The sequence below is a fragment of the Arabidopsis thaliana genome (genome assembly GCF_000001735.4).
Source record: "Arabidopsis thaliana chromosome 1 sequence".
NCBI classification, from domain to species: domain Eukaryota; kingdom Viridiplantae; phylum Streptophyta; class Magnoliopsida; order Brassicales; family Brassicaceae; genus Arabidopsis; species Arabidopsis thaliana.
The window spans coordinates 12,022,235-12,050,135 of record NC_003070.9 but is presented as its reverse complement, the minus strand read 5'-3'; the positions used below and the strand labels follow the sequence as shown (position 1 = coordinate 12,050,135).

The 27,901-nt window shown below is 34.2% G+C and overlaps 4 protein-coding genes, 2 long non-coding RNA genes, 3 other non-coding genes and 4 pseudogenes across 14 annotated transcripts; 3 read left to right on the top strand and 10 right to left on the bottom strand.

Annotated features, from left to right (window-relative positions):
* Positions 1 to 40: 40 nt before the first annotated feature.
* AT1G33230 (TMPIT-like protein) lies at positions 41 to 3,757 on the bottom strand. Of its 2 annotated transcripts, NM_103051.5 has the most exons (10): positions 3,092 to 3,735; positions 2,937 to 3,015; positions 2,761 to 2,855; positions 2,552 to 2,656; positions 2,383 to 2,462; positions 1,492 to 1,582; positions 1,302 to 1,409; positions 1,128 to 1,214; positions 715 to 783; positions 41 to 470 (listed from the first exon to the last, which is right to left on the bottom strand). In NM_103051.5, the coding sequence occupies exons 1-10, from the start codon at positions 3,290 to 3,292 to the stop codon at positions 342 to 344; spliced, it is 1,044 nt and encodes a 347-aa protein (NP_564420.1). In that variant the 5' UTR covers positions 3,293 to 3,735; the 3' UTR covers positions 41 to 341. The 2 variants fall into 2 exon arrangements, with proteins under 2 accessions (NP_564420.1, NP_001320738.1); NM_001333030.1 differs by having other exon boundaries at positions 70 to 470; positions 2,937 to 3,757.
* Positions 3,758 to 4,256: 499 nt separating this feature from the next.
* AT1G33220 (Glycosyl hydrolase superfamily protein) lies at positions 4,257 to 5,264 on the bottom strand (the record flags this gene model as incomplete). The annotated part of the gene is made up of 1 exon (NM_103050.1): positions 4,257 to 5,264. The coding sequence occupies one exon, from the start codon at positions 5,262 to 5,264 to the stop codon at positions 4,257 to 4,259; it is 1,008 nt and encodes a 335-aa protein (NP_174592.1).
* A 181-nt stretch (positions 5,265 to 5,445) lies between these two features.
* Positions 5,446 to 8,357, bottom strand: AT1G33200 (annotated as a pseudogene; the record flags this gene model as incomplete). The annotated part of the gene is made up of 1 exon: positions 5,446 to 8,357.
* Positions 8,358 to 12,482: 4,125 nt separating this feature from the next.
* AT1G06663 lies at positions 12,483 to 12,866 on the top strand. The gene has a single exon (NR_139126.1). It is a non-coding gene; the product is annotated as an other RNA (long non-coding RNA).
* On the bottom strand, positions 12,695 to 12,972 carry AT1G06657. The gene has a single exon (NR_139125.1). It is a non-coding gene; the product is annotated as an other RNA (long non-coding RNA).
* A 2,028-nt stretch (positions 12,973 to 15,000) lies between these two features.
* On the bottom strand, positions 15,001 to 15,089 carry MIR5666. Its single transcript, NR_139124.1, has one exon. It is a non-coding gene; the product is annotated as a microRNA ath-MIR5666 precursor (primary transcript).
* Positions 15,090 to 15,380: 291 nt separating this feature from the next.
* AT1G33190 lies at positions 15,381 to 16,249 on the top strand (annotated as a pseudogene). Its single transcript has one exon.
* A 2,994-nt stretch (positions 16,250 to 19,243) lies between these two features.
* AT1G33180 lies at positions 19,244 to 19,551 on the bottom strand (annotated as a pseudogene; the record flags this gene model as incomplete). Its single annotated transcript has 1 exon — positions 19,244 to 19,551.
* A 45-nt stretch (positions 19,552 to 19,596) lies between these two features.
* AT1G33170 (S-adenosyl-L-methionine-dependent methyltransferases superfamily protein) lies at positions 19,597 to 23,200 on the bottom strand. Its single transcript, NM_103049.3, has 5 exons — positions 22,152 to 23,200; positions 21,752 to 21,962; positions 21,364 to 21,664; positions 20,443 to 20,910; positions 19,597 to 19,955 (listed from the first exon to the last, which is right to left on the bottom strand). The coding sequence occupies exons 1-5, from the start codon at positions 22,872 to 22,874 to the stop codon at positions 19,739 to 19,741; spliced, it is 1,920 nt and encodes a 639-aa protein (NP_564419.1). The 5' UTR covers positions 22,875 to 23,200; the 3' UTR covers positions 19,597 to 19,738.
* Positions 23,201 to 23,276: 76 nt separating this feature from the next.
* Positions 23,277 to 23,869, bottom strand: AT1G09145. Its single transcript, NR_143473.1, has one exon. It is a non-coding gene; the product is annotated as an uncharacterized misc_RNA (transcript).
* Positions 23,870 to 24,807: 938 nt separating this feature from the next.
* AT1G33160 lies at positions 24,808 to 25,330 on the bottom strand (annotated as a pseudogene). The gene has a single exon.
* A 22-nt stretch (positions 25,331 to 25,352) lies between these two features.
* PGY2 (Ribosomal protein L6 family) lies at positions 25,353 to 26,911 on the bottom strand. Its single transcript, NM_103048.5, has 3 exons — positions 26,402 to 26,911; positions 26,114 to 26,236; positions 25,353 to 25,720 (listed from the first exon to the last, which is right to left on the bottom strand). The coding sequence occupies exons 1-3, from the start codon at positions 26,774 to 26,776 to the stop codon at positions 25,634 to 25,636; spliced, it is 585 nt and encodes a 194-aa protein (NP_564418.1). The 5' UTR covers positions 26,777 to 26,911; the 3' UTR covers positions 25,353 to 25,633.
* MIR5630b lies at positions 26,539 to 26,610 on the top strand. Its single transcript, NR_139123.1, has one exon. It is a non-coding gene; the product is annotated as a microRNA ath-MIR5630b precursor (primary transcript).
* Positions 26,912 to 27,901: the final 990 nt, after the last annotated feature.

Here is a 27,901-nt window from a genome sequence, read left to right as displayed (position 1 = left end):
GAACCTTGACTAGGAAGGTACCCTTTTTCAAACTAGTAGTGTCAAGTTCCAAGCACTAAGACAAAGATAAAAATCTAATTTCAACACCATTTTATGAAAATCTGATCATTGGAAACCGAACAAGTGTTAGTTGAAAAGTTTACAAAACACAGTTTAATCAATCAACTATCAAATCCCAACTTCCATTTACACAAACAAAGGGCACTCCCTGTTTTTTTTTTTTTCAGACTTAGGTTACTTTTGCCCCAAGAAACAAAATTTATCGACTGAAGCAAATAATGGGGAGAAAGATCCACAGTTGGAAACTATAAAGGTGTAGTCATATAAGTTAGGAAGTTTAATCAAAGTTCTGCTCTGCTTTTACTTCTCTTCATCTTCGCCTTGAATCTCGACTTCACCATTAGTGTCTCTACTGTGTTTATGAAGTTTCCAATGGCCATCACAACCAGAAGAATGCCACAAACCAATACCTGCCCCAGCATTCACGTTATCATTAGAAAACCATTGTGATAAACCGTATGATACTTGATGCATATTTAAGATATGTTACTTGTTTGGAAATGAGAAACAAAACCAACAAGACATTGAGTTTTCAGTATCAATTATATCTATTCTACTATTGTATACATCATTATGTTATGTTTTTTGTCAGATTGGTGCATGAATAAACCAGAGGAGATACTGCGCAAGTGCTGCCGGAAGAGAGACTTATACCTGCCATTCAGCGACTACCCCCATCAACACTGTCCTAAGCAACTGGAATCCCACGTATGCTTCAAAGCCCTGAGTTTCCATAGTAGAATACAAACATGTTTAACTACAGTATGATAAACAAGCTTATGAACTTAGAATAAGTCTGAAGTTTCCTTTGAACTGGTGAGAGCAAGCAAAGATCATTCATTGTTCAGATCATCTTACAAGTCTAAGAGGACATCATGAAGTTTTGTTTACTTAGTAAATATTTTCAAAGCCATATTTGAGTTTTAGGTATATCCTTATGGAAGCCATGTATAAAAATAATAGCTACAAATCACCAGCTAATTACACAAGCCTGGTCTTATGAAGGAAATATGAAGCTTAAAGATGCTTTAGCATAGCCTTCTGTGCAACAAAAGTAGAACTGTTACCTGTAAAGTGAACAAAATAGGAAATAATAGCAATAGTTGCCCATCTACTCCAGCCGTTTCTCCCCATACGACGTCCATCCTTTTAGCCTGAAAATGACCACCACACACATTTTTACAGCAATTTCATAGTGGTGGATATGATTTGGAGAGAGAAAAATGTAAATAGTATGGCACCTTTCCAAGTGCAATGCGAGTGTATAATCTTTGGCGCTGATATCTATTTTGCAGAAGCATCGCGACACCTTGCATCATAGCCCATTGGAGGAAAAGACGCACTCCTTTCTGCAATAGATTTAGAATAATCTATAACATTTGTTGGATAGATTTTACTCTGCATGTATGATAATAAGTTAATACCCAATACCTGCTTCTGAACGCAGTTTGGTTGACCTTTGATTTCCCAAGTGAGACTGACAAGGGACATAGCCATTGCAAAATAATGATGATAAAGCCACCTGCAAAAGCATATCAATGAAGAGGTTTTAGTCATCTTCGATTGAGAGGATATATACATTAAGATAACTTCAGATCCAAATCATCAACCCACTAAGGCCTTTATGGACGGCCAAAAAGTTTCTCATTATTCTCTACATGATATAAAGATCTAATTTCTAACTGACAACAAAAATAAGCTACCTCTCCTCTGTAACAGCACTCCCATAGTTGTATTCGATACCAAACAAGAGACATTTTATAGGAAAGTCACTTTGCGCAACCTTCTGCATTACATTGCCTATAGAAATTCCTATCATCCACTAAATTCGGATGCCCGTCATTCAGCAGTGCAATCAGTATAGGCTTTAAGAGGTGCCAAAAACAGAGCAAAACACAACGGGTAGCAAAACATTGACCAGTGAGGCAGCGACAATTGATTTGATGAATTTCTTGTAGTCAAACTAACAACCTAAAGTAAATAGTAATTTTTCACAGCCACAGGCAGTCATAAAAGAGCGAATAAGGAGAGTTAGCGGCACACATGATCTAACTATAGGAAAGAGAGATGATCCAAAAGAAAATGAACCATGCATTCAAAGTTAGGATTAACCTAATGAATTTAGAGCCTAAAATCAGTGTAGCCTAACACAACCTAACGATCCACTCTACCAAACTTTATATCATGTGACTTTCAGCAATAGCATAACAACTGCATCAACCTAGCATACTTCAAATTTAAAACACTGCATAACAATAGCCAACCACAACTTAAGAGATCAATACAACTATAATCAACTCAGGAGGAATATGATAAGAGTACCATGAACGGATATCACTCCCATTAGCTCTTAAAATGTTCTCTCGCATAACCAAACCAGCATAAAGAAACAGTAGCCAAGCCTGATCAAAGGAAGTTCACATATTAATACAAAACACATAACAAAACTTAAGTAACTCAAATCAACACAACTTCAAACCTAATTATATACCTGGTAGAGCTGAACAGGGAATGCAGGCAAACATCCATCCCAAACATAAGATCTTAGTGTCAAAAGTATTGCAGGGAAAACAAGAAAAAGAAGAGCTGTCCTATCCTGTTTCCATGGAAAAGACAAGTCATTTCACAGATTCATTCGACATTGAAGCAAAGATCCAACCAACCAACGACATTAATGTGGGAAAAATGCAAAACACTAACTCTGTAGCTATTATATTCTTCTTTAACTTTAAGCTGTATATCTTTTCGTGAAGCTCTAACATTCACAGGTCCCAAAAACATTCTCACAAAACGTCCTGCTTCCAATCATAACACAAAAGAACTCAAAGTTTATTCCTTTAAATCAAAAACTGAATCTGAGATTTGATTATCGAAACCTTGAGGTTTAGATGGAAGAAACGATGAAGTGTCTCCATCTGCAAGCATGCATCTAGCTCGTTGCAGATCCTCTTCTAGCTGTAACAAGAGAACAAAATTAAGAATCGGAGAAATCGAAAAACAGAGACAGAGAGATAGGTTATAAAAGATTAACCTTTTCGAAAAGCTTGGGATCGAGATGTTTGTCAGAGGCAAGAGTAGAATGAAGACGGCGGATTGATGAGTCAACGACGGAGGCTCTGTTACGGAGAGAAAGCTCTTCTTGAGAAGAAGAAGAGACGAAGGATGTGGAAGAGTCATGAAGCTCTTTAACTTGTTCGACGATTCGTCTCACTTCTTCTTCAACCTCTTCCATGGTGTTTGGATCGCGAGATCGGACTTGTGGGTTTGAATGAGAGATGAAGATTCGAGAAAACCCAGAAAGAAAGGAAGGATTTTTAGAGACGAGAGGAAGAAGAAGAAGAAGCTTTTGGTGTGTTAATAGAGATCAATGGCACGGATCTTTTGTCATGCTCTTCCAAAACCCTCACCGAGTCCCTACCACATCGCAATCTAAGCATCACTTTCCTTTTGTTTTTATTTTGGTTTTAAGTTATTTTTGTGGCTTAGTGTAGAATAGTTTTTTTTTCCTTGTCGGCAATTCTAAAAACAGGCTTTTAATGTGTTTTGATAAATGCGAGGAAGGAGAAGACATGGATTCAAAATGAAGGAGTCTCAAGAAAATTGTAAATAAGAAGCAATGGTAAATTGCATTCGTGGTAGTTTGGAATCGAAGTTAGTATGTGAAAACGTGTTGTAGTAATGGCAATGCATGTCTAGTTGTCTATGTAATGTCTTCTTTTAAACTCTTAATCTACTATTGTGGATTGCCAATGTGGAGTAAAAAAAGAGATTCATTGGATTGAGAAGGAACATTTGTGTACAAATATACATTAGCATGAGATGACATTATAAGGTTTTGACCTTATTGTAATGGTTTTTGGGGTCGGAGTAATGATTAACAAGACCATTTAAGAATGTTTATATTTCAAAGTGAGAAGTGAAAATTTTAATTTGGATTATAGAAGACGATTAACTTTGAATATGTTTGCTAAAGATGTTTTAACTAACGAGAAACAAAATTGGGGCTCAACCATAAACGACGCAGTAAGAGGATCAACTACCAATTTCAGATTTATTAAAAAGTCAACTAAGCTCGCTACCAGATCTCATCACTTTCACATAAGCCAATAGCCAATAACATGTGTTAATCTTAGTTCACTAACAAACTAGCAGAGATTATTATTAGTGAATAGGGAAAGTCCAAGCAGCTTTCAAACTTAAAATAGCTTATAGATGGGCTTCATATCAGTCCCGGCCGGCTTTTGATTTTCGTTGAACGTTGCAAATAAAAACCCATCCATTCCATTGTTGGGTCGCTTAGGCGTTCCCTTCCCGCTTACTATATGTTTCACGAAATTTCTGTTGTAAGTACCCGCGATATCCGGTGTGGTTAAGTTCCCATTTCCGGCAGATGGCCATCCGGTCTCGGACACCACCATGGGTAAATCTTTCACGCCTTCCTTCTCCATTGCCCACACGAATGCGTCAAAGATTGCATCAAACATGTTTGAATAGCCCAATGGTCCATCTTGGACGACGGTGGCCTTAGTGTTGAAGGTAGCATAGTCTAGAGGGATGTTCGTTGGGTCGGATGCGTAAGGAAAGTAAGGGTAAATATTGACGAGAATAGGCGTACTTGTTTGAGACAATAGTTTCAGCACGGGGACAAGTTGTTCTCGCGCTTGAGACGTGAACTCTCCAGCAGAAGGTGGGTATGATTGCTCAAGATTCGACATAGCCACCACGGTGCTTATCGAGATGGGAAGGTTCATCGACTTGACGAGGATGGTAAGAGACTGCATGACCGGAAGCACTTGAGGACCGATTGGTCCGGGGATGACTTCATTACCAACAGTAATGAACGCAATGTTGACATCGGCTAAGTAAGGCTCGATGTTGGTTGCAAACCAGCCCTTAACAGCTTCTTCGTTAGCTGAAAGAGCACCCAAGTCCTGGTCCCTCACGCCAACAGTGACTTCAATATTACGGTGGCCGCGTAAGGCGTTAAGAACCTCTGTTTTTGGGTCGAAGATTCGGATTTTTGTAATGCCTATGGACTTGTAAAGGTTGAGAACATTGGATGGAGTTGGGAAGTTATCTCCGAGGAGGCCGTAGTTCAAGCCTATGCTATTTGCTGCGGCTACGAAGCCACTAGTGTTATAGTTGAAAGTCAGCATAATGCACGAGAGGAAGAACAAGAACAGCTTCTTAGAGGAATAGACCATGATGAAACTTTTGTCTGCAAAATATAGCAAAAGATCGTACTTGCTTGTAGAAGAGGAAGGAACAAAATTTTGTTTCTTTATTTGTTTTGTTACGTTGCAAAATATAGGTTGCAAATGTGTGTATATATTTATATAGCTACATATCTGAGATCTATTTCCAGTATTATTCTATCAATATAATAGTAAAATTCTTTTATTTTGGTTCTATGTGTAATCTTAGCCGTCGATGTATTTACAAATTTGTTTTTTTCTTTTTTCACTAGGTTATATTTATCTACACTTTTTTTTTTTTTTTTGAAAGAATGTAAAATTTTCTTCAATCAAAATCCTTTGTACAATGAATGCAACCGTGTGTTGAGTGTTTTAAAAGAAAAACAGAGGATACAAAAGCTGAAATTGCAAAAGCAGAAGGTACAAAAACAGAGGAGACTTTAGAGAAGTTGCAGAGATGAGCGTGGCCGTGTGGAGAACCATAACTGCAGGCATGTGTTGTAGCTATGGTTTCCGGTGTCTCGTATTGAACTGATTCTATTGCGGACAGTCTTATCAATGAGCTTGATGAGCCTGTTTGATGGTAAGCTGAGTTCCCCATGACGTCTTGCATTTCTCTCTCACCAAATATGGGAGATGGAAGCTTGAAAGACATACCGGAACAGGAAGAGCAGATTCTTTGGCAATTAGATGATTCCAGTGACTCGAGTAGTCAGTGGAGAGGAGGCGTTGAGCCAAATTTTCCCAAACCTCAGAGGAATACCTGCAGGAAAAAAAGAGATGATTCCTTGTTTCCTCGGCATCGTTGCAGAAATTGCATGCGACTTGTTGACCGGAGTTCCATGTTTTGATGCGATCTCCGGTTGAAAGTCTGTTGTGTATTGCGAGCCACAAAATGAAGGAGTACTTGGGCGTGGAGTAGGGGAACCAAACGCCCTTGTACCAGCTTCTCTGTGGTTGAGGCAATCTAACATTATTCCAGGTGACTTTAGTTATAAACTGGTTTCTGAAATCATTTCCCTAAGATCTCCAAAGTGATACATCTTTACCCGCTTCTTGTACTTGTTGTTGTAATCTCTGAATTTCTGCTTCTATTTTGTTGTAAAGTTCAGCTCGGTGTCGACGACTTCGATGCGTTTGCAAGACTGTTGCCAGAGTGGCTACCAACGGTATTCCCATGTCAATGACCCGACGAGTATTCCCATCTACACTTTTATTTTTGTTTAACTGAATCTTACTATTTCGTAAGAAACTTAAAATCAATCCAATTGAGTTGTCTAGAAGAAACGTAACGAAAGTACATGAATTTGAGTAATTGATACATAATATACGTAATTAATAAATTCATGTATTGTTGATATTTTTGTATAAGTTACAAACTAAACTATAAAGATACATGAATTTTACGCCAATATGCATAAATCATTAAACTGATCAATAAATCTTACCCTAAGGTGGATGAATTTTCTCTTTCGACCTATGCCAAATTGGAGAGTCATAACAAAGAAACAAAGTATCTATTCGTGGTCAATGGCATGCTACATATATTATCAAGAAATCTCGGAAATGAACTCTTAAAATCGTGATTTGAGATTTTGAATCTTCTTCAAAATATGATTTTGTGTGTTTTAATGCTGAAATAAAGTTCATTTTTTGGAAGATATAGTTACATGTTTTTGTAAAAGTCATATATCTTATCATAGGCCAACATTTGTTTTCTTTGCACCTATGCGGACACGAGTTTGGTATCTTGTTGGAAGGGATAATTTATTAATTCCTGGTCTCGATTATGGGAGCTGCATGATCCTAGCCACATAATTTTGAAATTAAGAATAAAAAACTAAAATTGAATATATCTTGATTAAATAAAATCAAATAACCCAAATTATCCTATCCAATTATAGTCGATTATAAAATACCGACAACAAAAACTGAAAAACAGAATGGCTTAGAAAGTAATCAGTCGAATAATCTAACAAATAATCTTGTTGGTTCATATCAGAAAACCTAATTATGCATTCAACAAAACCAATTAATTGACATTCAACGAAGATCCACTTGCAAGATGCAACTATTGATAAGGTTATGTGGGCAAAACGTGTAGTTCATTTCACACTTTTGTGCTGGGTCAAAAAAAAATCTTTTTCTTTTGTGTAATTCTAAATTAGCTTTTTTATTTTCTCAGTACTAAGAAAGTTGTAGACCAAATTATTCATAAGCAAATAAGAACATATAATTTCCGAGAAAATAACATGATTCATAGTTTATAGGATCAACTGAAGCAATGCACTATGAAACATGTTCAAGTTTTTTCCAAAAAAAAACAAATATTTCAGTGTTGAATACCAATTAATAAAAAGATAATTATCTCAAAAAGGAGGTTGATGACCGACAATTAGCTTTTTATTAATTGTATATCTTAAAGTCAATTAAATGTTTATTTGGATAGTCAACTGTTATTTTAGATAATTATTTTTTTTCTTTAAATAATGTTAAATTAAATTCAAAGAAAAAATAACGTTTTTACGATTAATTCTTCATGAATTTGATAGAAAAAATTAAAAAAAAAATTTATTTGAGATGTATTGTTATTAAGCTTGACTTTGGAGCCAGCCTTGATAGCTAGCATCGCATCGTCGGTCTTTCATCATTCGAATGATGGATAATTGATTTCGTATTTGCTTATCGATCCACTGAATATACATAGCTGCAGAATTTGGTTTTTCATCATGACGCCTTCCGTTTCTTTCTCTCCAAACTGTATAGAGTATGACTTGAAATAAGTATCACATCAGGAACCTCTCAACTCTATTACTTCGCGGGGCTGAGACTGTATTGATGAGCTGAGACCAATCACTTGTATACTCCCGCTTGAACAAACCTCTAGCGAGCCTGTCGAGATAACCAAAGTAAAAGTGCAAGAGAAGAAGAGATGATCTCTAGATTCAATGCAGTTTTTGCAGAAATAGCAGACCCCTGTTGCGTCCCTGTTCCATCTTAGTATCTTAGCGCCTGTAGCAAGCCTATCATGAACCGCCAGCCATACACAAAAGGAGTATTTCAGTGTTTCATGAGAAAAGCATACTCCTTTCTACCATGTCGCTGTATTAGATGTAGTTATTTAAGATAATTAATCAATATTTAGATTTAAAAAACTAATCTAGGTAACATTAGAAAGTTAATTTCACTTCAAAAAAATAGATTAACCATCAACATTTTACGACAAAATGTTTTCGTAAACTTATGTCCATTTTACAAGGCATTTAGGAGGAATATAAAATACAACGTTCATTCGTCGTAAATTAGTGATAGAAATATTTTAACTTAAATCATCCTAAATTACTGTTTAGATTAACGACAAATATATTGCTTCAGTTTTATTCATTGTAAAGTCAACAGAAATTAGCGATTTATATACAAGGTTTGATTTTTAATAGAAAAAGACGAAAAGTAACTTAAGTCAACACAATTTATTTAAAAATTACTGGTTTAAAAATGATTCATAGGAGTTTGAAGAAGTGACTATGAACTTGATCAGTTATATGATTCTGATGTTTCCTTGGGAAATGGATTGGATTGAAATGTATGTTATTTCTATGGGTATCAAGTGTATGCCCAGACCGCCATCCTTTATGGACCCCATGTCTTTTCTGCGCTTGTCAGCTCATTTTTATCCGACAGCTGGTTCGTTATCTCTGAGATGTTTTAATGTTTTTTTTACAGATCCTACAAATTCACAACATTATATTTTCACGTGTTTTGTCTTCACTCACATAGTCTCCACAATCACATCGCAAAAGGTCACTTATCTTGAAATTTTTCTAGTTTAAGCATGCTTAATTGTGAAATTCTCTCTGATTGTTTGACTGAAAAAATAATTGCATTTTAGTGATATAAGTACTCAAATCAGTTCTTTCAAATCATTCTACATGCACCACCATATTTCATGAAACTTCGATGTTACATTAAGAATCAAATTCAAGTACGATTCAATCTTCTAATGGGTTCTTCTAGTAACACAAGTAGTCATATTCATGTTTGAAGACGAGATAAAAGAAATAAAGAGACAAATTGAAAACCCTAGCGGAGAGGATGTGCCGAAGAAGAATGAATTAAGTCACTACTAAATTGTGTTCACAAAAAAAAAAAACAGTCACTATTAAATTGACTTTGAATTGGTCTAAGAAGGAAGTTGCATGATCCTTTGACAAAAGAAGGAAGTTGCATGATTGATATTTTTCATTACAGGCAAAAAAAAAAAAAAACAGTTAGGCGTCCACTTATTGTTTTTATATAAAATGATGTGCAAGCGAAAAATATTTATATGACTTTGTAAACACATTTTTTTGTCTCTCTATATAGATAATAATCAAATTGATTCAATCTATCCGAAACATATAAACATATCAGTTCAAAAATCAAAATTTTAATCTTTTGTTTATTTATATATTTTTATTGGTTGAAAATGGTTAATATGTTTAAGGCTAATGCGATTTTCGGTTTGGTTAAACGTCATATTTTTTGGGTTTTCCTTAGTAAAGTGTATGAATTACATTTTATATAACGCTTTTAAAGGCTTTGGTTTTGGTTTGTGAACAAATTTTAATGAAGTATATTTTTACAGTTAGGCTTTAGATTAATTATTATTTCTAATTTCCAATTATATTCAAATTTAGATTCAGTTAAATATGTTACTGCTAATTAAGAATGTATTTAAAATATATAATTCTGCAAATATTAAAGTACACATGAAACTAGTATTCGTGATAAAAAGATAGTTTTTCATTACACGGTGTAAACTGATATTGGATTGGTTGGTTATAAAAACCTGATACAAAGTATGTTTGCTTATGAAAAAGAGCAATATATACTTTCTTACACAATCATAATTGAATCAGCTTAATTCTACATATCTAATATTTTAATATCGCTAATGTTAACAAAACAATAAAATATTTATTTATCTATCTTATGACACCGTATTAATGTCAATTAAACCTATTTTACCATATAACCTGAGTCTTGTAATATTTTTCAAAATATATCAATAAATATATTTTCAACTTTTTAAGATTTTAAAATTTATTATATCCTTGTTAATTTTGGATGCTTGTTAAGTTAAGCTTTATTTTCACTCAGATTTGAATTCAATTGGTTTTACTTATAATATGACACTGATCCATTGTCTAAACATTTTAGTCGATGTAAGAACATACATTTTTTCCCTTTATAATTGAACAATATATATCCGCTTTTAAAATTTTGAATCACAACATATGCTGATTTTTGTTTTATTAAATCTCTATTATATGATGATTCAAATAAATTAAACAAAAATTATAGAAAAAAAATAATTTTAAATCTCAACCAAAATCTTCTAAATATCTATATTATTAATTATCCAAGATAATATGGATAGTAGATAATTTTACTTTGATCACTTTTTAATTTATTGCATTAATATTAGGGTATCTAATGCCAACTTGCCATCATTTTACTTTGACCATTTTTTAATTTATTAGTATATAATATATTTTGGGGTAGTAGAAAGAGATCAACATGTTTAATTCATTGTAAAAATTTTAATTACCTTTTCCTGAAATGTTTCATAAGTTTTCCAACGGTTTTTCGTGGGCAAACTGTCTGTTGGAGATTCGTTTTTAACGAATTTTGGAGCGAAACCATCTAATCAATTAATCCTTGTTTTGTTGCATGAATTGGTATAATCAGTATTGCTTTTTTCACCTTTATGTATCTTCAATTCTTTTTGTTCACAACTATATTCAATTTTGAAAGCATCAATTTTTTAGATTGTAAATGAAATTACTTTTAAAATCCGATTTTGTTTCGTAATTTTTCAAGCTTCTTGTATTTCAACAAATTTTGTACATCAAGTTATTATTTTTTTAATATCTAATGAGTTTTTGTGCCTAAAATCTCTTTAGATCACTTTTTGCAACAACTTTTTGTGTCCAATATATTACTACAATTTTTTAGATCTGCCATGTATTTCTTTAACTTTTGATGGATTATTTCTTATGCAAGCATGTAATTTAGAGGAACAATATCTTTGGATCTTAACGAGCTTTTGCTTTCAATCCATCTGTTCAAATATTTATTTATGTTGATTTGAAATTATTTTCTTCATAGAAATTTTTTGATATCCTCTATTCAAAATATCTTTTTTGAAAATTTTAAATTGTTATCAGATTAGGGGATAAATGGTTGACGTTTTTGATTTGGATAAAAACTTTTTCAAACTTTGTTTCAGTTCAAGAGTTTAAGGTAATATTTGGAAATTCGTTAATCAGTTTTTGATGTGTTATAGTATTGTTTAATATGTTTCTTCATCAATATTTTTATACCTTGTAGAGTATAACTAAGAGCGAATAATGAATGCAAATTGACAGATCTAGAGCGGAAAACATCAAAAAGGAAACTATAAGAGCAAAAACAATCGATGTGGAGAAATATGAGGCAAAGACGATATTGGATAATGCATTGAACAATCAACCTACGTGGTTCTCTTACAATGCTTATATCGTCGTTGCTGACAAATATCGGTCAGTTTTTAAATAAAACTTTGCTTCAAAATTTGGATTGAATTATTTTAAGCTACAAGAAACACATTTATAATAGCGATCCACTTTGTTGTTAATTCGTTGTAAATAGGGTTTACATCAATATAGCAACAAAAATTAATTTGTCGTAGATTGATTTAAGTAAATCTACATTCCAGGTAAATATGACATATCATTTTCAAATAGTTAAGTTTATCGTTTATTCATCATAATCGGTAATAATCAATTAGTAAAACATCCCAACGAAATAACAAATTTGGTCATTAAAAGATAGTAATTTATCTCTAATTTTTGTTCAAGTAACAACAAATTTAAGATTATAATTGAGGTTTTAGGAAAAAATAGAAATCGCTCCCATGCTCTTATATTGAGAATGATACCCTAGCCTTGATTTCCGATGTCGATGAAGCTTTGACTCGCCAGCATCGGAATTTTTCTCTTCTTGCTCGCAACTTTTGTAATCGTATTACCACTTTAGTCTCGTTTTGGTCCTAATTTTCATCCCTCTTTCGGAGGGTTGAAAAACCCCAAAACTGCCTTCCTTTCCAGCATCGATGAACCCTTATATGACCTTTGATTTGCTACAGTGTAACAGCCAAGCAACGACCACCATTCACACTTGCAAAAAGAAGCTAGGATTTTAGCGAGTGTGCATGTTTCCCAGTTGTGGCCCAGTTGTGTAATGAGTAGATCAATAGTTGGTTTGACAAAATCCTAATCTCTCTAGAGATGATCCTTAATGAGCTTAACCCACGTTCTCATGTGTAGAACTATGTCCCTTTCATACGAGAAAGCGTTCTCTTTTGTTTGTCCCCCGTCACTCTATCTAGTTACTTTGCACATCTTTACTCTTTGCCACCGGACTTTGTTGATGGCAGGAATCTTTACTCTTGGACTGTCATTTGCACCATGTCTGATGGAGTCATTAACGGTGCATGAAGCCGTCTTATTATGGATACTTATTTTCATCTCCTTCGCCCCTCTTTCTGAGGGTTTAAAACCCCCAAAACTGCCTTCCTTTCCAGCGTGGATGAACCCATCTATTACCTTTGATTTGCTACAGTGCAATCACCAAAAAACGACACCATTCAAACTTGCAAAAAGAAGCTAGGGTTTTAGTGAGTGGGCATGTTCTCCAGTTGTGGCCCATTATTAATGTTTTGGCCCAGTTTTGTAATGAGTAGATCACTAGTTGGCTGGGCAAAACCCTAACTCTCTAGAGATGATCCTTAATGACCTTGACCCACGTTCTCATCTGTAGAACTATGGCCCTTATGTTCCTCCAAGAAAGCTTTCTCCTTTTTATGTGCCCTATCACTCTCTACAATTACTTTGCACATCTCCAATTTATTTCCTTTGTATTCTCAATTATTTTATTGGATTTTTTTATTCTTTGTGTTGATTGACTTATGACATCATTATAGCGTTGAATCATTTAGTCTAGTTTGGTATTGTACTTTCTTATCTCGATTCCTATTCGCAAGCTCATCTCGGCTTTTGTCTGAAGAACTTTTTAGCACAAAGGATATCAGTTCAACTGCCCCAAGCTCCCTTCTTTTAGGATGAGACCATTATTATCGGCTTAAATGTTTATATTCTAGCTTGTACCTTTTGTGATCCCAAGTTAACCATGTCTTTAGTTGCCTCCTCTTCTCAGTTACAGATCCAACTCCCTCAAATCATCTTCCCGAGGGAGTCCAAGCTTCAACTTAACACAACATAACGATACCTATCTGACCTGACCTTGAGGGTCAAAATAATCCTATTCACTTTTGATACAAGAAATTGTTGTTACAACAATGCTACTACTTAGAGAAACTTTCACCACCCTCCTATGTTATGGAGACAACTCTTTTACCGAGCTATCCATGGATTCCTACTCGTACAGTGAGAAACTGTTGCAGACTCTTAACTACTTTTCATGGTTCGTGTCAGCGACCATTGAGACTAATGAATTCATTTCAATGTCACATGATCTCTTGATAGTGACTATTTGTAATCTCCTCGTATTATTAGTCGTAGTGTGTTTGACACACCATGATCTTGCATGTGGCATGTTGCTTTCTAATCTCTGTCTCCGAGTTTTCGAATTTCATTTTCTAGACTTCCTCTCTTGGTCATATGACTATTTTATTCGCCATGTTGCAAAATTAACTACATGAACACAGCCCTCAACTTCAAATAATTTCTTTTAATGTCTTAACATATTTTCAATATATAGAAAGATAAAGGAATTACAAAACCATGGATCACCCCAACAAGCATCATATCTCCTTCATTGTCTTTAAAGACAATTTTATATTGATTGTAGGATTTGTAATTCACCTTTGAGATCAAAGAGTTCCTCTTGTTCCACTCTCAACTGTTCATCATATCCATGTAAAGCATTTAAATCTATAGTTTACCCATGGCTACACATGGCATCTAGACATGTTCAGTAATACCACATAAAGATCATGTGAGCTGAGTAGAGTCATCAAAGCTTTACGTAAATTTCTTTCTATAAATATATTTGATTCTTAAAAATATGAAGTACAACGAATGCTTGTTTAAATACACTTATTTCACATGCATATATAAGAGATGTCATAGATAAATAGTACGAAACGGTGATTTTATGTTTGCCTTAGTATGACTTCCACTAAATCTGAATTATGTCATTGGGACCTCTTTTAGTGATGTTAGAGTTTTGATTTATGGTCAAGCATTTTACTTTGAGAAAGTTTAGAAATTTCAGATTTTTGGTTTGATTCAATTAGAGTCATTGGATATTTGTGAGTTGAAGTGTTGTCATATCAACTCCAAATAATATGCAACTAATTTTTCTTTCATTGGTTGAACCATTTGGCTGTTGTTATAGTTTTTGTGTTCATGGTTGAGATTGAGTAACTCATTAGCCGACAAGAATGACACTTGGAATATTTAACTGTACCGAAGAATACTAATGGGAGAATACATGTTTGGTTGTTTAATTTCTTGGCATGTCCAAAGATTCAGTGATTTAGAACATAAATAAGAAAATAGATGGAATGTAAAAGGTACTTACAAAGAAGTTTTAACTAATGAAACAAATGATTTTAAGAATTTTGCATTTTACTAATTTCACTAAATCGACAAAAAAACGTTTTTTCTTGAGCAAAGTTGACAGGAAATTTGATGAAGGGATTAAATGCTCGATGTCCCATGGTGAAACTTTGTCAGGTCCTTCATTTTTACCTGATAAGGTTTCAACATGGAATATCGAGCATTTAATGCTTTCATCAATTATTTCTCAGTCAACTTTCCTCAATAAAAAATGTTCTCGTCATCTTAATGATATAAGTAAAATGTAACATTTTTATTATCATTTTTTCGATAAGCTAAAATGTTTTTGTGAATGCATTTCTCATTCCTGCTATTTCCTATATTTATATTCAATATCATCGAATTTTCAGACATGGCAAGAAATTAGACAACTGAGCTTGATTCTCTCTTTAGTGTTCATTAGTTTAGTCATTGTAAGGCAAGTCTCTTTATGGTTGGATAATGAGTGGCTCAATCCCAGCCATATCGAAACAAAACAATAACAACGAATAAATAGTTCAACCAATAAAGAAAATACTAATTTACATATTGTTTAAAGTTGATCTCGCCACAACCTTAAAGATCAAAGACCCCATGGGTTTAATTGGATCAAATAAAAAATCTGAAGTTTCTAAACTCTCTTAAAATAAAATGATTGAACATATTCAAAACTCATACATCACTAAAAGAGGTCCAAATTACACAATTCAATTTTACAATAAGTCGTACTAAGGTAAGAATAAAATAATCATTTTTGTACTATTTATCTACGACATCCCTTTTTGTAATTATGTGAAACTAGTGCACTTGAACAAACATTTGTTGTGCCTCAATATATTAAGACATCAAAAATATATTAGAAAGATATTTGTGTAAAGCTTTGATGACTCTACTCGGCTCACATGATCTTTATATGGTGTCACTAAACATCTTCAGATACGATGTAGCCATAAGAAAAATTGTGGATTTAAATGCTTTACATGGATATGATCAATTGAAAGTGGAACTAGAGAAAAATTTTGATCTTAAAAGCAAGTTACGAATCCACAATCAATGAGAAATGACCTTTAAAACCAATGCATGAGATATAATGCTTGTTGAGATGATACATGACTTTATGTTTCCTTTAGTTTTCTATATATTAAAAATGTGTTAAGGAATTGAAAAAAATATTTGATGTTGAGGGTTTTGTTCATGCAGTGAGTTTTGTAATATGACGAAGAAAATATTCATATTCTCAAAAGAAGAGGTAAAGAAAATGAAATCTAGAACAAGTTCTCTCAAACATGTTTTTTTTCTAGTTTTGTCATATTTTGGAGTTTTGTTAAATCGACTGAAAAATACAAAAAATTAAATATTTACAAATGGTTCAAAAATGGTCAGAAAGTGTAATTGATGACTTTCTATTTTTTTTGTCCACAATGTCTTCATTGTTTTAAAAACTATAATGCATCTCTTCATTGTTTTAAGAAAATTTGTTTATGTCTTTAACGATTTGATGCTAATTTTGTTTTGAGCATAGATATCTTTGATGATATTTTTAAAGAGAAATATATATAATAAGTCATTAAATCTACTTAAGATCTTATTTTTCATAATATAGTATCTATCAGACGGTATAGTTTGGAGATCTTAAGAAAAAATATATAGCGTGCTTGTTGTTTTTTGAATAAGAAATTTAATTTATCATTTATTTTGGATTTTAATTTAGTTCATCATTTAAGTTTTGATTTATTTTTTCAAAAAGAAGAACAATGAGAAATGTATATAAAATAAGCATTCATACGAAATGAAAAGTTAGTGAGGTAATTTGGCAAAATGAAAAATGTGAAATCTCATATTGCATTAATACAATTTCAACACACAAATAGACGATTTAGATTTTAAATTTAAATTAGAAAAGTGTCATAAGAAAGCTAAAGTTAACTTCCAATTTAATCTCAATAGTTGACCAGAAAATTGATTGGTTAGTAAAACTTGTGATTCTTTATGTGTTTTATAGATCAATTCCTATAATACTATCATGTCATTCTAGTATTTAAGGTGTCAATTCAAATGAGTGTATTTGTTATCGAGTTTATACTAAGTCAAGTCAAATGTGAATATGTTTGGTGTGTTTCTACTAAATCTAAGCAAAAGGTTAACATGCAATACCAAATTTCAAATGCAACTATACTAAGCAGAAATTAAAGAACAATAGCAAAAACTAAACACGATAAGTACTAGATGCAGAAAATAAACTAAATAGGAACTAAACAAGGCAACAATGCAATAAGTAGACTAAAGACAGGTGCTATCAAATGCATAAACTAAAGAGCAAACTAAATAGAGAACATACAAGGTATTCGGCCGAGCATATTGAACATGCATGTCGAGTAAACAAGTCAAGCGAGCAGATGAACTAAACAGAAGGAACACAAAATTCGAGCAGATGAACAAGAAATTCAATCAATCAGAAGGAACATAGGTCTTAAGAATGGGGCGAATGGATTCTAGTTGACTCCTCAATCCATTTAGCTAACTAACAACCTCAATCAAGCTATCCATACACAATAGATTCAAAATCAGATCAATCCACTCTCGTGACAATGATCCTCATCACTTTACTACTTCCTAATATCAATTGTCATTGATGAAACATAGCAAAGCAGACATTAAACAACAATCTATTAAAATCAATTAGTATTTTAAACATCTAATCTCTTGGGCTAGAGTATGTAAATCAGTGGAATTAGTTAGTTCAGACATTTCATCAAACACCTTTTGGGTGTGGGAAGTCTGAGATCAACCTCCAATTGATCAAAAAAGGAAATAGCAGTAAGAACACCTAATCTGGAAGGAAATCATACATATAAACACTTAGTTAGCTAAAGAAACAGAGAAATACGCCTAAACCTAACCCATCCTCAAGAGCTATGAAGAACACTACTCAAGAACACTTAAGAACATCATCATACAAAACCCAGAAAAATCATAAAACCCATAAATCATTATAAACTTAGTATGTTATAGATCTAATCATCTAAACAAGATGAACAACTTTGCAGAAAAAATAAAACTCAAAAACTCAATAGATCAATAGGAAAATGAACTACAAACAAAGAAAATCTATAATCCAGCGGACAAAGCAAATATGCTTTTGTACAATAACCTAAGAGGTCTGTTTATAGTAAATACAAGGAACCCCTAAAAAGTAAAACGACAAATAACTAAGGCGGTGAAGCACCACTCGACAAGAAGCCGAGTAGAAATACCGAGTAGGTGAACTCGACTTCTTCTCGTGAAGGTTAGGTCGAGCAGCTTCACTTCTTCAGACGACAACTCTTCGGCTTGGTACTCGATCAACAGGCCGAGCAAAATCCCCGAGCATAGCTCCTTGTCCTTCCCTTCATGTGCAAATTTGAGCAAATCCTCTCCTTGTGCTAGAAACTCCCAAAACAGGTCCAAAAGCACATGTTTTACCTGCAAATCACTCCATATGCAAATATGCTATATAATGCAATGCAAAACATGAAATGTGAAAGAAAATGACTAGGAATGCATGAAAATAGTCATGAAACTAAGCTAAATGCATGGAAAGCATAATCTAAAACATGGTAAAATTTAGTGTTATCATTCATGTATAATTTTCTTTTTTTGTTGTTAAACTTTTTTTTTATAACTTGTTATTGAGATGAAATGATGCATCACAAGACGAAGCATGTACATACTAAGGATGCATACAAATGAAAAACAACATAAAGAATAATAATGAATTGATTCTAGATTTTTCTGTAATGTAAACAATATTCTTTAGTAATTGTCGAGCTACCAATAAATTAAAATAACAAATAAAATCATGAATATGTTCTTAATTTTGGTGCAATACAAATGTAGGCCGGGGTGTATTCGATCTTGTATTTTGAGTGATTTGGTACTGAAAGAGAATGCCAAGCCACCCAAATAGAGCCATGCCAAAAATAGGTGTTGTAAAGTGTGTTTGTATGACGTATAATCAGCTTTGGTAGCATGAACATAAAGCTCCATAAAACAATTATCCATGATATCCCGCGAAGAGATGAGCGTATATCCACATGCGAGACTCAAATATGACGAACTATTCTTTTTTTGCAAAGCTAAGGTACTAGAGGATCACAGTCTGCAACTGAAAATTTCCTTGAACACCACGACAAACCAAGGTAACAGATTAGAGGGGCAACTAGAGAGAGAAAAAACTTGTTTTGGACTTGCAGCAGTATCGTGTCATCAACACCCGAACAAAACATGCTAATTGTTTTGCTAGATTAACCGAGAGGTCAAAGATCTGTTCAAACTTGGAGAGCACCGTAAAAACACCGTAAAAACATGCTTGTTTGATTCAGCATTAGAGATAGCACATTCATTAACATGACAAAAAGAGATGGCGAGAGCGGATCACCTTGTCTCAGCCCTGATTTGCCTTTTAAAAATCTTGAGGATGTACCGTTGCTAGTGAGTGAGAAGGAAGGGGAGCAACTACACGCTCTGATGCATTCCATAAACTCCGATTGAAAGTTTAATACATGAAGCAAGCTTAGTAAAAAGTCTCATCTCAACCGAATCAAAAGCTTTAGAAATATATATGTCGATTTTAAGAGTGATTCGGCTAGAGGAGTTGGCTTTATGACAACCATTCAAAACCTCAAATGCATGTAAAATGTTCTCGAGAAGCAACATGTCTCTGAAGATGTTGATCCTCCCTGTATTTTCTTATATAATCATAGAAATCTTTTAAAACAAACAATTAAAAATAAAACAAAGATGAGACACACAAGATAAGAAAAAGATTAGAGTAGAGAGTTCCAAGAAAGCTAGAACTAGCTAAGAAGAAGGACCGGTCCAATAGGATTTTACAGCGAGAAGGATCTTCTCAGGATTAAAAGGACCTCTCTCATGATCCAAAATCCGACTCTTCCACCTCATTCCATTGGTTATGCTTTGTATCTTCGTCAACATTTCCACAGTGTCTCTAAACACCACGGTTCCTTCTGGTCTCAAAATTCTATCCATCTCAAGTAGTATTAATGTAACATCACACCTTTCATCAACAACAACAACAACAACAACATTAGGATTCACGTTAGTGAGAACGCAAACAAAAATGCAAGTGCACAATTTCTAGTACACTAGAATTTTAAGAACAGAAAAAAAAAAGATTACTTAGTTTCTTTTAAAAAAATAAAAAATAAATAAAGATAGTTCATATTTAAAAGCCCAAGTTATCGAAAATGTACATGTTTTTTTATCATATAGTTTAAATGATAATATTTGAAAAACATATATTCATAATATAAATTAATTATATATCCCTTGTAAATGATTGGAGTATTGGACGCACAAATTTGTGAGTTTATTTTCATATAATATTTTGTAAATTGCAAACGCAAACGAAAGATCTACCTTTCATGTGTGTTTAACATTTACCATTAACAAATAATTTTTTCCTTAAAATGTTTCAGTGTATAGATTTATCTACTATATAAGTATAACATAAACGCAATTAAAATGTAGTAATTTGTGTTTACCTGTTCTCATAAATGCTGAACAATCCACCAGCATGAATCAAATCATAAGTTCTCGGATACGTAGAGAATCCTTCACACCAATCTTGATAAGTCCCTATAAATCCTCGTTCAAAGATAACCCCTAACGTTTGCTTCTCAGCATCCACAGGAACCACATTCATAACCCAAGATGGATATTTCATCATTGCCGCAGCAAATCCTCCCAAGTATGCATTCATGTCCATTATGTTCCTAAATCTTCCTCTTGAAAGCTCTGGCATTATCTGTTTGTAATATGATATTCTCTCCTTCCACACTTCATTGTCTTCTCTGAATTTCTCAGCATTAATGTCCGGAATGGTTCCCCCGATTATCCTAGGTGGCACCGCAAAAGCTCGGTTTGGCCAATCCTCCAATGCACCGCCTGCGAATTCGTCTGAACTGTTTGCTTCTGGTAATGGTGTTACACAAGATTCCAAATCTTTGTACCTATTATCAAAAATCATTTTTCCGTTGAGTAGAATAAGATGTTTTAGCGATTTATTTCTAATTTTTTTTTCAATTTCTAGAACTAACTAACTAACTACAATAAAATTGAATGCTGCATAGAACAATTTACACTAAATAAATTTGAATGTTGCATAGAAAATTAAAATTAAAAGAAAGAGAAACAAATAGGTAAAACATCTTATACAAGAAAACAGAGAAAAAAATATAAAAGTTCTATGCAACATTCATGTTTTATCTCATAAATCTCGAAATTCAGATACTAACTCTAAACTTTGTAAGAAAAAACATTTTTTACCAAAACTCTAAATTTTAAAAAGAAAAATGTAGAATTAATATCTAAATTCGGTGATTTAATTCGCATTCACGTAAAACTTATAATACAAAAAAAATGTAAGTAAATATGAAACTTTTAGGAGGGGTTGAGATTATTACCAAGCAAAATCGGGTAAATCTGATTTACTGCATAGAGGAGGAGTTTTGTGAACTCGTTTGAGTTTGTTACACTCAACGTGATTGATAGGCTTTTGCCAAATTGATAAATCACCCTTTTCTGTAACTTTCTTCCAACAAAGACTTCTTGCTGCATCTTCTATAGAATCTTGCTCTTGCTTCAAATCCTCTTGTGATCTTTCCCAGCCTTTCCAGTATTTCTTCCAGTTGATCGGTGGACCCGAAAGGATCCAATAACCGCCCGGTCTTAAAACCCGGTCCACTTCGGTCAAGTACAAACCATCTACACACATCCAATTCTTTTTTTGGTTATTTGCTACACCAATCAAGAAACCTTATGGAAAAAACAAGTCAAGAAAATGTTCTTTACCATTTTGAAACCAAGGAATCAAACAACGAGAACAGTGAGCAAGATCAAAAGCTCTAGCTGGATAAGGAAGCCTTCTTGATCCCATAATCCCGATAATCGCAGGAACTCCACGTTCCAACGCAAATTGAACTTGAGCTTCATGAGTGTCCCTTGGAGCAAATGACATAGCCACAATATCCCTCTTCAACAAGTATGCACCAAAACTCGCCACCTAAACAACCAAATGATACCGAATTAATTAAACTATTATCCTTCCGATTTGGTAACCAATCAAGAAGTCGTATTTTAACATAATCATTTGTTGTAATTAAAAAAATAAACTAAGAAAACAGAACTATTAAAAAACAAATCAAAGATAGATAGATGCATATAAAAATGGTAACAAGAAATCGAAACTTACACCACATCCTGTATCAATAGCTGTTCTAATGGCTCCATCAGTAAGAGGAATGAGTCTAGCAATATCATCAATGTAAGCATCAGCTCCACGTGGAAACATTGTGCCACCACCAGGGAACCTGAATCTTTCCCCTTCTACTTGAATCCAGTTCTGGATAGCTTTCTCAATACTAAGCTCCTTGTGTGGAATGTTGTCGTACCAAGCATAATCTCTACTTTGAGGCCACTTGAATGGAATCTTGTAGTTTGGTGGAGGAGGAATCAGACAATAAAGAAGCTCATCTTTAGAAGGACAATGTCTCTCTCTGTACTTCATCATGTTCCTATCAAATCTTCTTCCTCTCTCTCGATCTTCACATGGAGTGTACTCACTCAAAGACATGTCACATGGCTCAAAGTACTTTACGGTTTGATTCGTAATCTTCAGCTCGAGTTTGTGATGGCTTTCGAAATCTAACTCAACTGGTTCTGAGGAAGACAAAGAGGAAGAAGTATCGTCAGAAGAAGGATTTGTTTGAGTCTGAGTAGTCTGAGCCCGAGTGGTTGTTGATGTTTCATCACATCCCATTCTTGAGTAAGCCTCAGAGGAAGAAGTTGGGACAGTGTTGGTTTGCCAAGATCCAAGAACATAAGACAATATGCAAAGTCCACTTACACAAAGAATCCAAGTGAGTCTCTTTCTCTTTGCTTCTGCAAGGCTATGACTACTGTTCTCTTTCGCCATTTGTGCATAGAGATGAAAGACTTGCAACTTTTGTTCTGATTTTAATTAGTAACACAAAAAGCTAAAATCTTTTGTAAGGTGGTGGAAATTTTATAAAAAAATATCAACGTAAAAATGGATTAAAAATGTAAGAAAAGTTTATTGGAGCTCGAAGCACGAGAAAAAGGGATCCACCATCACAAGAAATCAAATTTGTCCGAATTTATTGTAATAAAAAAGGACAATTGGTGTCTATTCTTTACCAAAAAGCCAAGAACCACACTTATTATTAGAAGTGGTCTTAAAGAGAGGGAAAAATAAAATTTTGAGATAAAGTTGGAGATTGAATAGCCTCATTTTTCGTTTTGCCATGTCTCCATGTAGTTGAAAATATAAAAAATCAGGTAAAGAAGTCAAGATAATAAAGAAAATTCGTAAAATAATTCACGTGGTACCCATAACTTTGGACTCGAGGAATTGATAATTAGGATCTTGTCCTATCCCCATTTTTGTAATTGATACAGTACTATGTAAAAGGATAATAAATGGGGCATAGTATTCTAGACAAGTCGAGCATAATGTCAGGGTTTTCATGTCCCACCGGACCAATGCTAGATTTGTCGACTGAGCATAAGAATTCTTCACACGTGACATACATATTCATGTATCAAGAGATACTTTTATCTAAACATACGTGAATATCTAGAGAGATGGTTTGTGGGTGTTTGATAAGCATTGTTTACCATTCCTTCGAGGGGAAACGTCGGTGACCTTAGTGGCTAAGTGACATGAGTTACTCTGCTTTTGAATCGATTCCTTCTTGTTTGGTGGTTGGTAGAGGAAATGTACAATAGTTTGATAAACTGATTGTTAGTCTTTTCTGTTGTATTCATATCAAGGGGGATTATTACCAATCCTATTAATTTGTATATATCAAACACTAAAAGAGAATTCCATTTATTTTTTTCCTCAAGAGAATTCCGTTTTAAATATATAGTTTTGGATTTTTTAAAGTGATATTGTTGTATTTAGTATTTACTATATATACATAATGGAATTTATCACTTCTAACCCATTGACATACGGATTAGATACTACTAGTAATTCGTAACAAAACCAAAGAGACTGTGATGGTATTACTCGTGGTTGTGCATTATTTGACCATGAATAAGGCAACATCAAAATGGGTAATAAATAGAAGATAATATATAAAAAGTAAAAAAGACAAGTAAAACCGGTAAAAAAACGAGAGTAAAAATTGCAGTTTTCAAGTGACACTACATTGACCTCTCTCTCACTCACTCTATATAAACTCTACTCGTTTCAGAGTGAATAAGACATTGAAATTGTTGACGGTAGATGGTGATTTGCACAGTGGTTATACTATGGTGGAGTCCAACACTTTTTAGAAAACTGTTGTGTAATCTGACTTTTTCACAAATCTTAGTTGAATACGAGCATGTCCATCACAATTCGGATACCGTCAGCCTTAATGAGGTATGGCTGCAAGACTTGTGAAACCATCTTTGTTTTGAAGAATAACGACACATTTAGTATTTATCTCTAGTTTGCTCTCTTTTTGGCTTTTGGTTTGTTCTCTAATACCTTTGGTTTCAAACTTTGGTTCTCTATTAGCTGACGATCCATAAAAAATAAACAAAGAGATAAAATAAGTACAAAATGTTTGAAGTGTCGATCAGAGAGGATACTGAGGATCAAAACATATAAAACATAACCATTACCAAAACACATTTGACCTTGTTCTTCAAGTCTCCTTTTCAACCATTATATCAAATCTTCAAAATTATACTGTTCTTGAACTTGACGAACATTTGGATAAAGTTACACACCCATCTCCGCTTTTCTCAAACATATGAAGAAACATAAAGGAACAAAACTTAAAACAAGCCACGACTAAAGACTAAAAATATTAATCTTAAGCCAATTTCATCAATCAACAAGCTACATAAAGAGGTTGTCTAAAAGCATTTTCTGTGAAAAATGGCTGGCCCTGATCCCTCGTAATCTGCCTTTGATATCCACACCAAACATCAGTACTTTGTGTGAATAACTTGAATCATCATCACACGGTTAAAGAGTTTACGGTACCTGTTGGAATGTGCTAAGAGAAGCCAAGATGGATCCTCCAATATTCTTCTCAGGTGGTGCAACCACCTGCTGCTAGGTGCCAACCCCGTGATCTCTTTGGTTATCCGATCAGCAATTCCTGGAAACATGGTTGATCCGCCACTGAGCACAATGTTAACATACTAGTCCTTTCTGATGTCGAAATCACATTTCATGATTAAATTATAAGTTGTCTCATGAATCCTCGGTGCTTCCAATATGATAAACGATGGTTGAAAGAGGACTTCTGGAAAGCAGAATCATTCTGCACTAATATTGATCACCTGACCATCAGGGCGTCTCGTAGCTTTTCTCAAATTGCAAAGCTCGCTTTCGTTGTCTCAAGTTATCTTTATGTTTGATCACAGCGTTGCGAGAAATTGATTTTAGTTTAGTGACTGAAGTATCAATTTTGAATGCACAACCCACAATGCCAAATCCAGAACAATCCCAAATTCACACGATATGATTTAATTAAGCAAAGGTGAAAATGATAGCTCGTCTCCAAAACTTGTGCATAAGTAAATAAAATCTCGAACACAAAAAGGGAACAAGGGATAGCCAGAGTTTTGCAACACCGGTGGATTTGGTCCATAAAACGAAACTAACATTCAAAAGACAAGAAATAGGAGCTAAGACGATGATATGGGCATTCATTCTTCCTCTACGATCTTGCTTTTCTCGCTAACATAGATACCATCAAGAAACTTCCTGATATCCTTCTTCTTCACGTGACATTTCTGCACAACAATCACAACATAAAAGATTACAACAAAGACTTGAACACGTAAATCAATCACTGAAATGATCCTTTTGATTTCACTATGCAAAAATGTGATCCTAAACTCAAACATCAACCAAAAAAACACTTTCATACACAATGCTGAAAAGCTTAAGAAGCCAAACAATAGGCAAAATTGGCAAAGTTTACTTAGCGAGTAATCTAATCGTCTATTAGAGACCTATAGAGATAATACAAATCGATTTTCACTTCATTTATGCAAAATCTGATTCCTAGAACTGAACCGTGTCACCTATCTAACACAATCTCTCAACCTTTTAGTCCCAAGAAAATGCAAATTTGGCTAGATAACACCTAAATCTCTTTGATACCAGCTAGTTAGAGAGAGTACCTGGTTGATCAAAGCGCATGACCTTGAAACAAGCTCGATGTCGTTACCGTCAAGAACAATCTCATCCTTCACCTTCTCAGATCGAACAATGGTTACACCATCCAACATCTCTACCTTCCTCACCTATTATTCCAATAAACACATTTCTATGTAAGTTCAGTGCTCGCAAACTCAGAAATCAATCATCATCGTCCAATCATAAAGTTGAATCTAGTGTCAGTCTATTTCATTCCGAGATCTACACGAATCTATGAGAATCAAATCAGAGATGAAGAAGATAAAACAAACCTTCTTCTCGCCAAGGAAGTTACGGATCTCGATAGACTTTCCGTCACCGCCGATGGAGGCGTTGATGGGAAAATGGGCGTACACGAACCTCATCTTGTAACGGAAACCTCTGGTAACACCGGAGATCAAGTTATCGACGTGGCTAAGAGCGGTTCTGATGGAGGCGCTGGTTTTGCGTGTTCCAAACCACGAATCGATCTTAAGCTTCTTCTTTCCAGTCTCTGGATCCTTGATCAGCTGGAAATCGAGGTTGAGATGCTTGAAATCGCGAACAAGCTTCCCGCGAGGTCCTTCGACTTCGATCACTTTAGCGTGAACCTTGATGGTAACACTGTCGGGGATGTCCATCGTTTCGGAAGAAAGAATCGTCTTCATCTTCTCCGATCTTTGTTTTGCTCTCCCTGACGGCTCTCTGGTTTGATCAAAGAAACCCTAGAGGGAGATTTCTCGACGGCGTTTTAAAAGGTATCAAGAGAAAAAACCCTAAATATCTTTCATATGTGGGCCTTTATCAAAATTCAGCCCACTAAAATCGTGCCCATAAAGAAAACCAAAAATGAGAAAAATACATTATTTACAATAAGCCCATGGCCCGTTAAAAATATTGGGCTGGAATGACGGAAGTGGTGCTCTCTCTCCTTCTCAAGAAAAATGACGGCGTCAGAAGTGGGTCAGAAGTGGGTTTAAAAGTGGGTTTTACTAAGAGACTAATCAGAAGTGGGTTTAAAAGTACACCCATTCCTAGCCCAATAAAACTGAAGCCCAGGAAACACCCAAAATATATTATTGGCAATAACAGGTCATATATATGCCAATTAATATAATCAAGTACCAATAGAATGCATGCTATTCGGCTTTTTCTGGATTCGGGTAATTCGAATTAGAGAGTTTAGTATCCTTTCAGATGGATAAGATTAGATATTTATGTATTCGGGTTGATCGGGTTCAGATCAAATAGAGGAGTTTAGGATTTAATTGAGTAAATATATATAAAAATTGGTTCAGTTTGGTTCGGTCTATCAAGTTTAGGTCGAAAGAAAACACCATTGTCGAAAGAAAGCCGTAGCAAACCACCACTGAATTAGCCACAGATCGAGTCACCGTACCAAACGCAAACAACATATTATTTTCTCTTTGCTCTCTCTTCGATTTGCTCTCTCTCTCACGACGGCTAAAGGCAGAAACCCTAGTTTATGAATCGTCGGAAGCAATTTAAAGATAGAGACGCAGAAACCCTAAAGCAAATGTGGGCTTATTAAAACTCAAAAGTGAGAAAAGTTTATTATTGTCATTAAGCCCATGACCCGTTAATAATATTGTGTCAGAATTAGGCCTTTTGAACTTTCTATAATGATGTAAGTGGCGCCAATTTCATCATTTTTGTTTCTACTTTTCACGTTTATTTTCTCCATTTTTTACCTTTCAAAACTCTTTGTAATCATTTTCTTTTGTTGAATAAATTTGACATTCCAACAAAAAATTATTTACAAAAAAATTATT